The 13,542-nt window shown below is 45.0% G+C and overlaps 1 protein-coding gene and 1 long non-coding RNA gene across 3 annotated transcripts in view; one reads left to right on the top strand and one right to left on the bottom strand.

Annotated features, from left to right (window-relative positions):
• The window catches only part of LOC139554450 (RNA-binding motif, single-stranded-interacting protein 3-like), a 243,065-nt gene extending 239,844 nt beyond the window's left edge, over window positions 1–3,221 (bottom strand). The window contains exons 1-2 of one of the 2 annotated variants that reach the window (XM_071367260.1): window positions 2,626–3,221; window positions 2,059–2,427 (exon numbers count right to left, since the gene is read on the bottom strand). In XM_071367260.1, coding sequence (XP_071223361.1) covers window positions 2,059–2,133 — 75 coding nt within the window. In that variant the 5' untranslated portion in view covers window positions 2,134–2,427; window positions 2,626–3,221. Of the gene's footprint in view, window positions 1–2,058 lie in introns of both variants that reach the window. The other variant, XM_071367259.1, reaches the window with a different exon arrangement.
• Window positions 3,222–8,347: 5,126 nt separating this feature from the next.
• LOC139554452 (uncharacterized) overlaps window positions 8,348–13,542 on the top strand; it is a 42,647-nt gene continuing 37,452 nt past the window's right edge. The window contains exon 1 of the long non-coding RNA XR_011670844.1: window positions 8,348–8,705. This is a non-coding gene — a long non-coding RNA (uncharacterized lncRNA). The remainder of the gene's footprint in view (window positions 8,706–13,542) is intronic.

Below are 13,542 nucleotides of genomic sequence, written 5' to 3'. Positions count from 1 at the left end.
TTTGAAGTATGCTTGGGGTCATTGTCCATTTGGAAGACCCATTTGCGACCAAGCTTTAACTTCCTGACTGATGTCTTGCGATGTTGCTTCAATATATCCACATAATTTTCCTCCCTCATTATGCGATATATTTTGTGAAGTGCACCAGTCCCCCCTGCAGCAAAGCACCCCAACAACATGATGCTGCCACACCCGTGCTTCACGGTTGGGATGGTGCTCCTCGGCTTGCAAGCCTCCCCCTTTTTCCACCAAACATAACAATGGTCATTATGGCCAAACAGTTCTATTTTTGTTTCATCAGACCAGAGGACATTTCTACAAAAAGTATGATCTTTGTCCCCATGTGCAGTTGCAAACCGTAGTCTGGCTTTTTCATGGCGGTTTTGGAGCAGCGGCTTCTTCCTTGCTGAGCGGACTTTCAGGTTATGTCGTTATAGGACTCTTTTTACTGTGGATATAGATACTTTTGTACCTGTTTCCTCCAGCATCTTCACAAGGTCCTTTGCTGTTGTTCTGGGATTGATTTGCACTTTTCGCACCAAAGTACATTTAACTCTAGGAGACAGAACACGTCTCCTTCCTGAGCTGTATGGCTGCGTGGTCTCATGGTGTATATACTTGCGTACTATTGTTTGTACAGATGAGCGTGGTACCTTCAGGCATTTGGATATTGCTCCCAAGGATGAACCAGACTTGTGTTGAGGTCTACAATTTTTTTATTAGGTCTTGGCTGATTTCTTTTGATTTTCTCATGATGTCAAGCAAAGAGGCACTGAGTTTGAAGGTACGCCTTGAAATACATCCACAGGTACACCTCCAATTGACTCAAATTATGTCAATTAGCCTATCAGAAGCTTCTAAATCATGACATCATTTTCTGGAATTTTCCAAGCTGTTTAAAGGCACAGTCAACTTAGTGTATTTCTGACCCACTGGAATTGTGATACAGTGAATTAACTGAAAAAATCTGTCTGTAAACAATTTTTGGAAAAATGACTTGTGTCATGCACAAAGTATATGTTCTAACCGACTTGCCAAAACTATAGTTTGTTAACAAGAATTTTGTGGAGTGGTTGAAAAACTAGTTTGAATGACTCCAACCTTAGTGTATGTAAACTTCTGACTTCAACTGTACCCACGTGGGTGATTGAAAGATGGACTAAGGTCCACACTCCAGTCCAGTTGGTGATGGTAATGCACCTTAAAGTTGTTTGCCAACCACCATATAAAGTCCAAAGAAGAAGAAAAGCCTGAAGGAGGAGAGATGACGAGAAACGAATTCGGTTTACTCTTTTATCTGTGGATTAATTGTCGGAGTAGAGGATCTTTTGCATTTCAGGTAAAATAACAACCAAATGTTAATATCCCTGGACAAATTAGGTAGCAACAGCAAGCTAGCTAGCTAAATTGCCATGAATGTTTAATGCTTTTCGACATGTCCCCAAATTAATATAGTTGGTTCAGAGTTCGTTTTGATATTTCAACCTTCGTGTCCTGATCGTGTCTAGGGTGGTTGGACAAAATCAACATGCGCAATGGCACACGAGCGGTCTGGTCAGCCTGTTCGATAATTGAAAGTGGTAGGCTCCTCCAGCCGTAGACAACATTACATACATTATTTCCATTGTGGTTCTCACTATAAAACTCCAATCCAGTTAGCCTCAATTAATCAACCTTCCGGACAGCTCCACCAGCCGTACCGAGGCTGGACAAACTAGCATTGTGATGCCTCACCAAGTGACAGAGACATGCAAACCCCAGCAAGCCACTTGCCATCTGAAACCATCACGGCCAAGGCCAGTCATCCATCACACCACATCCCCACTCAGCGGCTTGACAGGAGGAGCGAGGTAGGGGGGGGAGGAGGAGGATGGAGGAGGGAAGGGGGTTTGCGTTTGCGGGAGGGAGGGAGGTTAAAGTTTACTGAAGAGGGAGGGGGGAGGAGGAGGATGGGGGAGGGAGGGAGCTTAAAGTTGACTGAAGAGGGAGGGGGGAGGAGGAGGAGGAGGAGGGAGGGAGGGAGGAGGGTTAAAGGTACTGAAGTGATGGGTGTCCTACCTTGGTCTGGAGGTAGTGGGGGTAGTAGTATGTGTACTGAGGGTACATTGGTTGCTGTTCCAATCGCTTGCCCATGTAGCTGGAATCCTTAGCGCCGTGGCAGGGAATGGTTGCGCGGAGGCGGTCGGACGAGCGTTAGTAGTACTGGGGCTTGGCTCTCTGACTGTAGGTCCCTTATTTTTCCCGTCCACACTGGTGTCTTGTATCACTGCTGGTCCTCCGGAGAGCAGGCAGGGTTCGTCTGACGGAGAGTGGCTGGGAGAGGGGTTGCCTCTGTGGGGGTAGCTCCTGCCTGACGACGCCTTTTAGTTAAATCTCCTGGAGTGTTACAAACGGAAGCTGCTGCGTGTCCTGTCTGTCCCTCACTGGCTGGTGTCGGATAGTAACGCGTGAGAAGAGAGGTAGAAGAGGAGAAAGATGAGGAGGAGCAGGTGGCAGTGGCTTTAGGCAGTCCTGCAAACAAATTGCTGGCACAGGATAGTGTGGGAGAGGAGAAAAGGAAAGACAAGGAAAAGGGGGAGGATAGATAGATCACTTTTCTATTTAAGCTGTCTTGCTATAGCTTACCTCGCTCCTCGGTTTCAATCTCTCTCACACTCTCTGTCGCTCAATCGGCTGCTCTCTCTCACAGCTCTCTCTCTCTCTCTCTCTCTCTCTCTCTCTCTCTCTTTCTCTCTCTCCTCTGTAGTCTGATATCCCAGCTGCTCTGTGTTGTATTGTCGGACACAGGATATATCCTCAGCGGCGTGCTAACAGATACACTTTGGGAAGAGTCAGTATCAGGCAGGAACAAACCAAAGAAGCAATCTCAGTGTGTAACAGTTCAGCCAGAGAAGAGCAGATTACACAGAAACAATCCCAGCTCCTAATTGATATGGCATCAAGAAAAAAAAGAATCTCCACCGCTCCACTGGTTCAGAGAAGAAGAGAGAAAAAATATATAATGAGAAGCACAATGACAGTGTCCCAGGTGCCCAACAGACAGACAATCCAGAGAGTCTCCTGTCTGCGATCCTCCCTTTTCCTGCTCTTCTAAAATGTGTTCCTTGTTTCTTCTTGCCTGCTTCGCTCTCAGTCACTCCTCCCATCAGCCTGCCTCTCTCTCTCTCTCGCTCTCTCTCTCTCTCTTCCACACTGTAACAGGGCGGTAAAGGGGGCTCGTCCTGCACTGTGAGCTGACTCCCTCCTCCTTCCACAGCCGGTAGGAGGGACTTGAGTCGGCTCCGAGCAAGAAAGAGATCCAGACATAGACCAGGGGGCTGCAGTATTTCCACAGCCAGAGAAAGGAGCGGGGTGAGGGGGACGGCAGGCAGGCAGGCAGTAAGTAGCGTGTGGAGTCGATTCCCCCTACTGGCTGCCAAAGGACCTAACGCCCGGTTCAAACTCTCCTTCATCAATGTGGTCTGATTTTACTTCTGAACCAATCAGTAAGCTTGAATATTACTCCATACCTTTATAAAACTATAAGACAACGCTAGGTTTTTCTTCTGGGTTCATTGGTTCTAGTCTGAAAAGGTATGTTTCAAGCATTCACTTTTCTCTTGGAAGTAAATGACACCGTCAGTAGCGACAGTATATCAACATCCTGTATCATTTAAATCAAATCAAATGAATTCAAATTGCATTGGTCACATAGACATATTTAGCAGATGTTATTGCAAGTGTAGTGAAATGCGTGTGTTCCTAGCTCCAACAGTGCAGTAGTATCTAACGATTCACAACAATACACACAAATCTAAAGTAAAAGAATGGAATTAAGAAATATAGAAATATTAGGATGAGCAATGGCGGAATACAGGCATCGACTAAAATACAGTAGAATAGAGTATACCCTCCATATTGTTATGATGATACATCATAACAAATCAAAATGCAAATGTATTGTGCTTGTCAAATGCAAGCAGACAGACCTTTTTCCCCTGTGTAACCACGACAGACCAGCACTGAAAACCATTCAAATACAAAACGTGACTTAAGATCCTTCTAAATAATCCCCCTGGGTGCTTTGCCTCGACATAAGAAGCAACGTTTCCCAACATAGAACATTCTACCTGACCAATTAAGCTCTTCTCACTATGAAAAGACGACATAGAGAACACTTTCCACCCACATCAGATGTGCAGAGCATGTGGTCGTTCAGAGCGGGGAGACATCGCGTGGTGTTGGGGTAAAGAGTGCTTGAGGGAGAAAAAAAAAATCACTCTCTATATATACTACCAGCTACAAACTGACACAGTTCGATGCTATAATCTGCGTTGCGTCGAGCATAAGAACAGCCTTAGCCGTGGTATACTGGCCACAGAATTCAGGGCTTGAACAACCCAGTTTACAGTATATATTATAAACTGGTTACCAATGTGAAATAAATGTTGCACCCATATACCACACCCTCTCGGGCCTTATTGCTTAAATATATGCCATTTAGCAGACTATTTTATCCAAAGCTACTTACAGGCATGCGTGTATATATTTTATGTACAGGTGGTCCAAGGAATCAAACCAACTATCGTGGCGTTACAAGGGCCAGGCTCCACCCACTACAGAGGACTATAGCATGACAGTGGAGTCCAGTGGACAGCAGCAGGATGGTACGGTCCTTCTCTTTGGCCAGCGAGAAACTTCAGCTGCACACACAGACTGTGGCTTAACCTATGAGTCCACAACTTCCTGGGCTTCAGTTTTCAGCCAACTCAATTAGCAAAATTCTCCTTGACTTCAGGGTGAGAAATGAACTGTAATTCTTTTTTATAAAAACACACGTGTTACGCAAAGCATTTTAAATGGCACAAACATATACAGATATGTCAAGCAATGCAACAGTTTCTGAGGGACAATTTACACAGACACACCGAACCCACGAGGGTGTTTTACCCTTATTAAACTTTTACGTTGACGTTTTCAGACCAAATTAACGATTTTCAGTGCATCACTTAAAAAATAGGTCCCAGCTCAATTATGCCACATTTCGCACATTGATTTGTAATAGCAATTTGTGTCCTCATTCAACCATGTATTTTGGTTTACAGTAGAATACATGATCATGAATGTGGGCCGCATGCATGCAGGCTAGTGGGCAGACTGAATCAATACTAGCATCCCACAGATAGAAACAAAGCAGCGAGAGAGAGAAAGGCTATGACGTGTGGAAGAAAACATAATTATCAGAAAGGCCGCTTTTATCTGTGGAAAAGAGATTAGGCAGATATCGATTGTGGATTAGCAGATTACAGCTCCAGGACAGACGGACTGGCAGGGCAGGGTTACTCACCGAATGGAGGGAGAGAAAGAAAGAGAGAGGGTGGGGGGGGGGGAGAAAGAGAGCAGTCTGACATTTTGTGTGGTCATATCTACTGCCTCAGTGCATACCTTCACAAATAACTCCTCAAGATTGACACGTTAACAGTTATCTAATTGTTAGTGCCATTAAGGGGTTTGGGACTTCAATTGAGACTCAAGACTTACTTGGAACAAGGCAGATACCCTGGACTAATGTTGACGTTTTATAAGGGAGCCTTCAATGGCTCACGACTGCTTACGTGGGTGGGTTTGCAAATAAGGCCCAACTTTCATCCAACTATTCTGCCCTGTATTTCATTCCATCATAGCAAAAGGAAGAGTGCAGATGAATGTGGACGTGCCAGTTCTGCCTCGACACTGGTAGGGGCTCTGGGATGAATCAGTGGACTGACGTCAGTTTGAGGACAGGGGTGACATGAAGCCAGCTGTTTCATCATGGAGAAATCAACAGGGATGGAAGGCTTGTGTTTTGTCTCTTTGTGATGCAAAGGTACCCCACCCTGGTTCACACACATAGGCGTGTACATGCACACACTGGAACTCACACACACAATGTGAGCGTGCACGCACGCGCTCAAATGCACACGCTCGAACGCACACAAGCTAACACACACAAAAAACACACGCCCTGATTCATCTCTGCAGCTTCCAGGATGACAGAGCTGGAGAGAGGAGGTGAAGGGAAGGATGGCCATACCACAGTCTGAACTCTGAAATGTGAGGTGTGAGCAGAGAGAGACGCGGCCATAACATAACGCAGGCTGGAAGAGGTTGGAAGTGGACCACACAGACAGACTGAAGTTGCCACGCATTGTGCAGTGAGTTATCTCTGGGATATGAAGTGAAAAGAGAGGATACATTGCATTCAGAAAATATTCAGACCCCTTCCCCTTTTCCACATTTTGTTACGTTACAGCCTTGTTCTAACATGTATTCAATTATTATTTGTTCCTCATCAATCTACACACAATACCCCATTGTGACAAAGTGAAAACATATTTATTTTTTTGTTGCAAATTTATAATAAAAAAAAAACAGAAGTACCTGATTTACATACTGTACGTATTCTGACCCTTCGCTATGAGACTTCAAATTGAGCTCAGGTGCATCCTGTTTCCATTGATCATCCTTGAGATGTTTCTACAACTTGATTGGAGTCTACCTGTGGTAAATTCAATTGATTGGACATGATTTGGAAAGTCACACAAACCTGTCTATATAAGGTCCCACAGCTGACAGTGCATGTCAGAGCAAAAACAAATCCATGAGTTGAAAGGAATTGCCTGTCGAGCTCCGAGACAGGATTGTGTTGAGGCACACATCTGGGGAAGGGTACCAAAACATTTCTACAGCATTGAAGATCCCCAAGAACACAGTGGCCTCCATCATTGTTAAATGGAAGAAGTTTGGAACCACCAAGACTCTTCCTAGAGCTGGCTGCCCGGCCAAACTGAGCAATCGGGGGAGAAGGGCCTTGGTCAGGGAGGTGACCAAGAACCCGATGGTCACTTTGACAGAGCTCCAGAGTTCCTCTGTGGAGATGGGAGAACCTTCCAGAAGGACAAGTATCTCTGCAGCACTCCACCAATCAGGCCTTTATGGTAGAGTGGCCAGACGGAAGCCACTCCTCAGTAAAAGGCACATGACAGCCCACTTGGTGTTTACCAAAAGGCACCTAAAGGACTCTCAGACCATGAGAAACAAGATTATCTGGTCTGATGAAACCAAGATTGAACTCTTTGGCCTGAATGCCAAACATCACGTCTGGAGGAAACCTGGCACCATCCCTACGGTGAAGCATGGAGGGTGGCAGCATCATGCTGTAAGGATGTTTTTCAGTGACAAGGATTGGGAGACTAGTCAGAATCGAGTGAAAGATGAACAGAGCAAAGTACCGAGAGATCCTTGATGAAAACCTGCTCCAGAGCGCTCAGGACCTCAGACTGGGGCAAAGGTTCACCTTCCAACTGGACAAAAACCCTAAGCACACAGCCAAGACAACGCAGGAGTGGCACCGGGACAAGTCTCGGTATGTCCTTGAGTGGCCCAGCCAGAGTCCGGACTTGAACCCGATTGAGACCTGAAAATAGCTGTGCAGCGACGTTCCCCATCCAACCTGACAGAGCTTGAGAGGATCTGCAGAGAAGAATGGGAGAAACTACCCAAATACAGGTGTGCCAAGCAAGGTTTTACCTAAGAAGACTCGAGGCTGTAATCACTGCCAAAGGTACTGAGTAAAGGGTCTGAATACTTATGTAAATGTCATATTTCCTATTTTTTTTATATACATTTGCAAAGAATGTTTTAAAAAACAGTTTTTGCTTTGTCATTATGAGGTATTGTCTGTAGATTGATTAGGGAAAAAACCACTTAACCCATTTTAGAATAAGGCTGTAATATAACAAAATGTGGAAAAATTATAGGGGTTTCAATACTTTGCGAATGCACTGTCGATGGTTCTCCCATGGTGCAAAGTGATGACAGTCTCCTCTAAACAACCCAGATGACAACCATTAATAGCAACGCTCTCCTTAGTCATCGACTTCATTGTGAGAGGAGACATTACTTCTCGAGAGTAGACCTGACTTTAATGCCATTGCCAACATGTTTTATTGGTATTAGAAAAATGACCAAATTATAGCTACATTCACAGGCAAATCTATATGGGAAAGTAAAATGACATGCTAAGATACTGTATATTTTCTTTGATTGCCAGAGATGTTTGAGTGTTCCGTAAATACTTTAATACCTGCCCTTTTGTGTTTATTGACCTGTTTATCTGACTCTGATGGAATGTCCTACTAATATCCCTGAATCCACACTGAGAAGAGACAGGAATGAGATAGAGAGCTACAAAGAGTGGGGAGTCAAAGCAGAACAGACACTACTACACTCCCCCAGAATTCCTAGAAGGTCTCTATTGACAACCAAGACCGAGACTCCCCGGCTACTCAAGCAACAACTTCTCTATGAGTGACACATTATTCACAGGGCTCGGTACAAACAAGAGGCTCCCATGTCTTTCCATTGGACGGTCGTAGGCGTTTCCTAGAACTGACCAGATGCTTGGAATTTGAGGGAGCGCCGGGTACCGAGCCAAGGAAGGGTGATGGGAGAGGGGGTGGGAATGAGGGAAGCAGCACAGGGCCTCGTAATTCGCGGAAAAACACTGCAGACGTTGACAGAGGTTCTACTGGGAGCTCGAGAACCTGACCTCCGCGAGTGCCCAACGTTGTTGTTCTGCATTACTCCCCTTCCTGTGACTCATTTACTGCCATCCAAGGAAGCCAAGGAGAAGAAGGCGGAGGTCTCCCAGCACCAACGAGTAAGAAACCTGAGACCTATGAAAGGTAGAGTAACTATTGCAGTTAGAACTCCCTCTCTTTCGTTCTCTGATTAGGAGGTTCTCAGAATAACCTGAGCTGTTATGAATGATCTTGTACTGAGAAAGGAGGCCCGGGGCTAAGCTGTGTGTGTGTGCGTGTGTGTGTGTGTGTGTGTGTGTGTGTGTGTGTGTGTGTGTGTGTGTGTGTGTGTGTGTGTGTGTGTGTGTGTGTCATGAGTGCTTGCGTCATGCGTGCATGCGTGTGTCCGAGAGTCCGTGATCCAGAGTGTGTGAGTTTATGTGAGTCATGTCAGCTGGCCTGCAGCTGTGGGCTTGTGTGAGGTACTGTATCACCACAGTCAGAGAGACCGTAGTATGTGAGGGTCAGTTTGTTCTGACACCACCATGTGCCGAGGAGTGAAGTGCCATTCAGCACTGTTCCAGGATCAGATTTCCTTGCCCTAATCCTAACCTTAATCCTAATTTAACACACATAGGCTGGAGGCAAAAACCTATAATCCAATAGCCATGAAGCAACCTGAGGGGCACTCGGTTCAGAGTGTCATAGGGGGCGTGTGGGGTTGCTAGGGACATGGCTGGGGCTGGCATGGCTGAGGTGGTGTGAGATGGCCAGGTGGGAAGAGAGACAAAGAGCAGGGGTTTAGAGAGGTTCTCACTAGATGGCCAAGCTGCAAAGTCAAAATTGGTTAGATAGTACAAATTTATGAAAACAAACAAGTTAGGCTTAAGCATAAGTCTAGCAGTGTGGTTAAGGTTAGGTTTCAAATACATTTTAAGAAGATAAATTGTAGAAGTAGGCTGGGCTTCCGACTGTAACTTGGCCAGTTGGTGACGGCCATTTAGAGAGGGTAATGACAGGGGTCATTCCCTCGCTATTTGAGACATGCCTGAAGACAACAGTGAATAAAAGTGGAGAAATGTAGCTGTGAAATGACCAGGATGAGGTGGGCGGACAGCAGTGAGGTGGTAAAGCTCCGTCAAGCCATTTTGGAATGAGGTGGAATGACAAAACATCACAGTTGAATGAGAATAGAGAGCGAGAGAGAGAGTCCCATTCGGAGGGGAATGTTTCAGAAAGGTAAATGGAGCAGAACCTTATTCCAGCCGTCGACTAACTAAAACTCCCCTTGTGTCTCATTGTCTGCATGCAAAGTATCAAAGCCCAGCAGAGAGTCTGTGGCTGGGTAGAACAATGGCAAAAAAAATCTATAATAAATGAACATCCTCGCCTTTCTTGCACTTAACAGTCGCACGTCTTTTTTTAACGAGCACTGACTTTGCTAATAGCAGCTTTATTGAAGAAAAGTTGACTTACTATGACTGTGATACGTGGTTGTCTTACCTAGCTACCTTATGACGAATGATCTAACTGTAAGTGGCTCAGGATAAGAGCATCAGCTAAAGGACTGAATTGTCATATGTAAAGATATGCACATGTATGTCTATGACGATTAAAAGCATAACCGTTCGTCTCATAATATTAGCCAGTCCAATGTACACTAGTGTAAAAAATTCAACAGTGATATTTTCCCGATGAATTGAGGCTCCAATAGAATCTGACACCACATCCGAGTAGTATGCATTCCTTTACAGAAAAACATTGGCTTCATGCTTGACGGATTTATTTGCCTTACCGAGACATCACATCAGACGACAAAAGCAATCTACGGAGACCCAAAACGTACGTTACATACTACTGTGAACTGTGAACTTCACTTTATACACCTTCCCAAGAGCCATTTCCATAGAACACCATCATAAAACATAGGCTAGGTACAGCGTTATTCTAGTGAGACATTGTGGAGGCTGGTAAGCGACTCCGTAGCGATGCATTGAGATACCAGAGGAAAAGGTTGGGGGGGTGACGCACTTAGAGATTGCATCCGTGGTGACGGCGGCGGGCGGGCGCCTGTATAATTAGTGCTGCTGAAGTCATCAAAGAGAGCTGGTAAATGGAGCAGAACGTCTCCTACAAAACCAAAGCTCTACATTTCCTTTCACACAACAAACTAACGATCGCTGCGTTGAAACGAGCAATGTGTGCAACGTGACAAAAAACACATACCAGACCTGGGTTCAAATACTATTTGAAATCATTTCAAACTACGTTATTTGTGCTTGATGAGCTGACAGTACCTGGAGTAATGGACCAATAGAGTAGTCACAAAAGTGCAAACCCTGGCCATCTGGCACCACAGGCAGGCTATAGCAAACGCTCAAAGTATTTTGAAAGACTTCGAATAGTATTTGAACCCAGGTCTGCATCAAACTGGATCTGCTGGAGACTGCAGAGCGGTTGAGACATTTCCCATAATTCCATATGTCAATATTGTGTGCCTTGGTAGTAAGCCTAGGACTTGGTTTGGTTGTACGATTGGGCACTGGTTCTATTCCATTGAGCTGGATATTTCACAGAGGTAACCAAAGGTTCAATAATGTGTCAGGAGTACAGTGATGGTGGTGTGCCTACACGGAAGTGAACCATCAAGCTCTTGTCCTATAACAACACGAGTTGAAGAAGTGATTTCCTGGTGCCACATCAACACATTGTGGAATGTCCAAAAATAAGAAAGTGGAGAATCATGGGAAAAAAATTCCCTGCAACAATTCAGCTCATTTCTAGAGTAAAAACAATCCAGCAACAACTGTAGTTCAGCTAAAGTACATTTCATTACATTCTCCTCTGCTTCCCCAGCAGAAGGAAGTCAGACACAGCAATGGGGCGAGATGGCTGAAGAACCTGGTCATTACTTACAGTAACAAGGTGTGTTGCTTAACGTCTTCTCTGCTTCCCTCACGCTATGCTGTCTGTATCAGTCAGTCAGTCCATGGAGAGGGAGGCACCACCCACAGACCAGGCCCAGAACAATGCACCTGGAAGCTCTGAACACAGTAGAGCAGCTGGGAAGTGCAGATGTCAACACACAACTGAGCCTGCGAGCTGTGTGTGTCTATGTGTGTGTGTGTGTGTGTCTATGTGTGTGGGTGTGTGTGAGTGAGTGCGAGTGTTCCTGCTCCCATGCGTGCATGTCTGTGTGCATGCATGCGTGTGTGTGTACATGTGTGAACTGTACGTGTGTGTGTGTGTGTCGGTGGCCTCACAGCTTCATTAGAGAGGAGACCTTATCAGCTCTTTCATTTCCATAAGGTTCATGTACAAACATCACTTATGCTCATATTCTAGGTTGCGTTGGAAGAGCAAATAATCAGGGTTAATGTTTTACAGATGTTTTGGGTGTTTTTAAGTTGATACTAAAGCCCCCAAGCAGCTTCAATTCTCATATGAAAATCCATCGGTGTGTGTGTTCCCGCTCCCACCCGTGTGTGTCTAGAACCAGACTGAACTGTCATGAATTAAGGGGTAATATTTTACAACCCTGGCTATGAGATGAGTTATGTTCCCTGCTCAGCCTAGTCACAGACTAATCACAGAGAGGGACAGAAACAGGTGCAACACGATCCACTGAACAACAATTTCACAGACAAGGTGTCTTCGAATCCTCCATTACATATCACAATATGGCTGTGATATGATCTTTTGCCAATAATTGGTCTTTTGACCATTGAAATCAGATCTTTTGCCCATAATTGCCTAAGTGACAGTACTACCATGTAAAGTTGAGGCCTCACATCATAGTAAGAAGACAAGACGTTCATTTCTTTGCCCAAAGATTCCACCATCCGCCTAACTGAATCCTGTTGCATGTTCACCACAAACATCCACCATTGGGTTTAACATTTAATATCAACCATGGGTGACAGCTTAATGAAGATTGGTGGAACACCGCAGCGAGGAATTTGCAAAGCCCGGCTCTTAGGCAATAGGAAATGAAACGTATGGGGTTTCGATGGCTGGCAGATTCTGATTATTCGTGTGGTCTCGGGCTCCCAATCCTGTGGATGGCTTTTCATATTTAATAGTAGCAAATGCCAACGTATGGTCACACCAGGAAATGTGTTTAAGGTGGAACATCCACCAAACATTCATCTAGAAGTGTCAACGTTCGCCGGTACTTTAGCACAAGTTGGTTGTGATATAGAAAGCTGGGACCACTCCTATTGTGAAACAAGCTTCATTTAATCAAATGAATTATAATGCATACATAAACAGCGTACCATGTGTCGTAGTAATTAGGGATGCATGATATATCGGTGAACATATCGGAATCGGCCGATATTAGCTAAAAATTCCAACATCGGTATCGGCCCGATGTCTAGTTTAACGCCGATGTTAAAAACCGATGTCAATGCTACCGTGCATCCCTATATGATGTAGGTATATGATGTAGCGACGCCCCGTAAGATTTTGCATTACACGTGCAACACAGCATTCCTAACCCAGCCCACAATGTCTTCTGTGTGGATCGAACAGTCAACAAGTCGAGGAGTAAGAACATTTCAGCGAGACAACTCAAAGGCGAAATCCATTAAAGCCAAGATAATGGATTTCATTGCCCTTGACAATCAACCGTTCTCTATCGTGGGTGATGTTCTCTTTCGCCGACTGATCGTGCGGCGGTACACACTACCAAGTGCACTATTTTTCAGATGTTGCCCTACCAGAGTTACACAGTAATAGCGTCATTGCTATTAGCTTCACAACATACTATGGAACGCCGTTTGGGTCTTTGCGTGTCAAAAAAGATACAGTAGCACTGTCAAAGCTGTATAAAAAAGTCTGCAAACAAGCAAACACAGGCCATGAACGATGTGTTGACAATACCGCGTTAGTAATAAAGCATAATTTGTTCGACCGCAACTTCTGGGATAGCTAGCTTTAGCTTGGTACCTAGCTAGCACCAATACAACCAGCCTGAAAACAATGACCAGTAGAAACTGCA

The sequence above is a fragment of the Salvelinus alpinus genome, chromosome 26, assembly GCF_045679555.1.
Source record: "Salvelinus alpinus chromosome 26, SLU_Salpinus.1, whole genome shotgun sequence".
In the NCBI taxonomy this organism is placed as follows: Eukaryota; Metazoa; Chordata; class Actinopteri; order Salmoniformes; family Salmonidae; genus Salvelinus; species Salvelinus alpinus.
The sequence above is the reverse complement of the archived record's forward strand: the minus strand, read 5'-3'. Positions and strand labels throughout refer to the sequence as shown.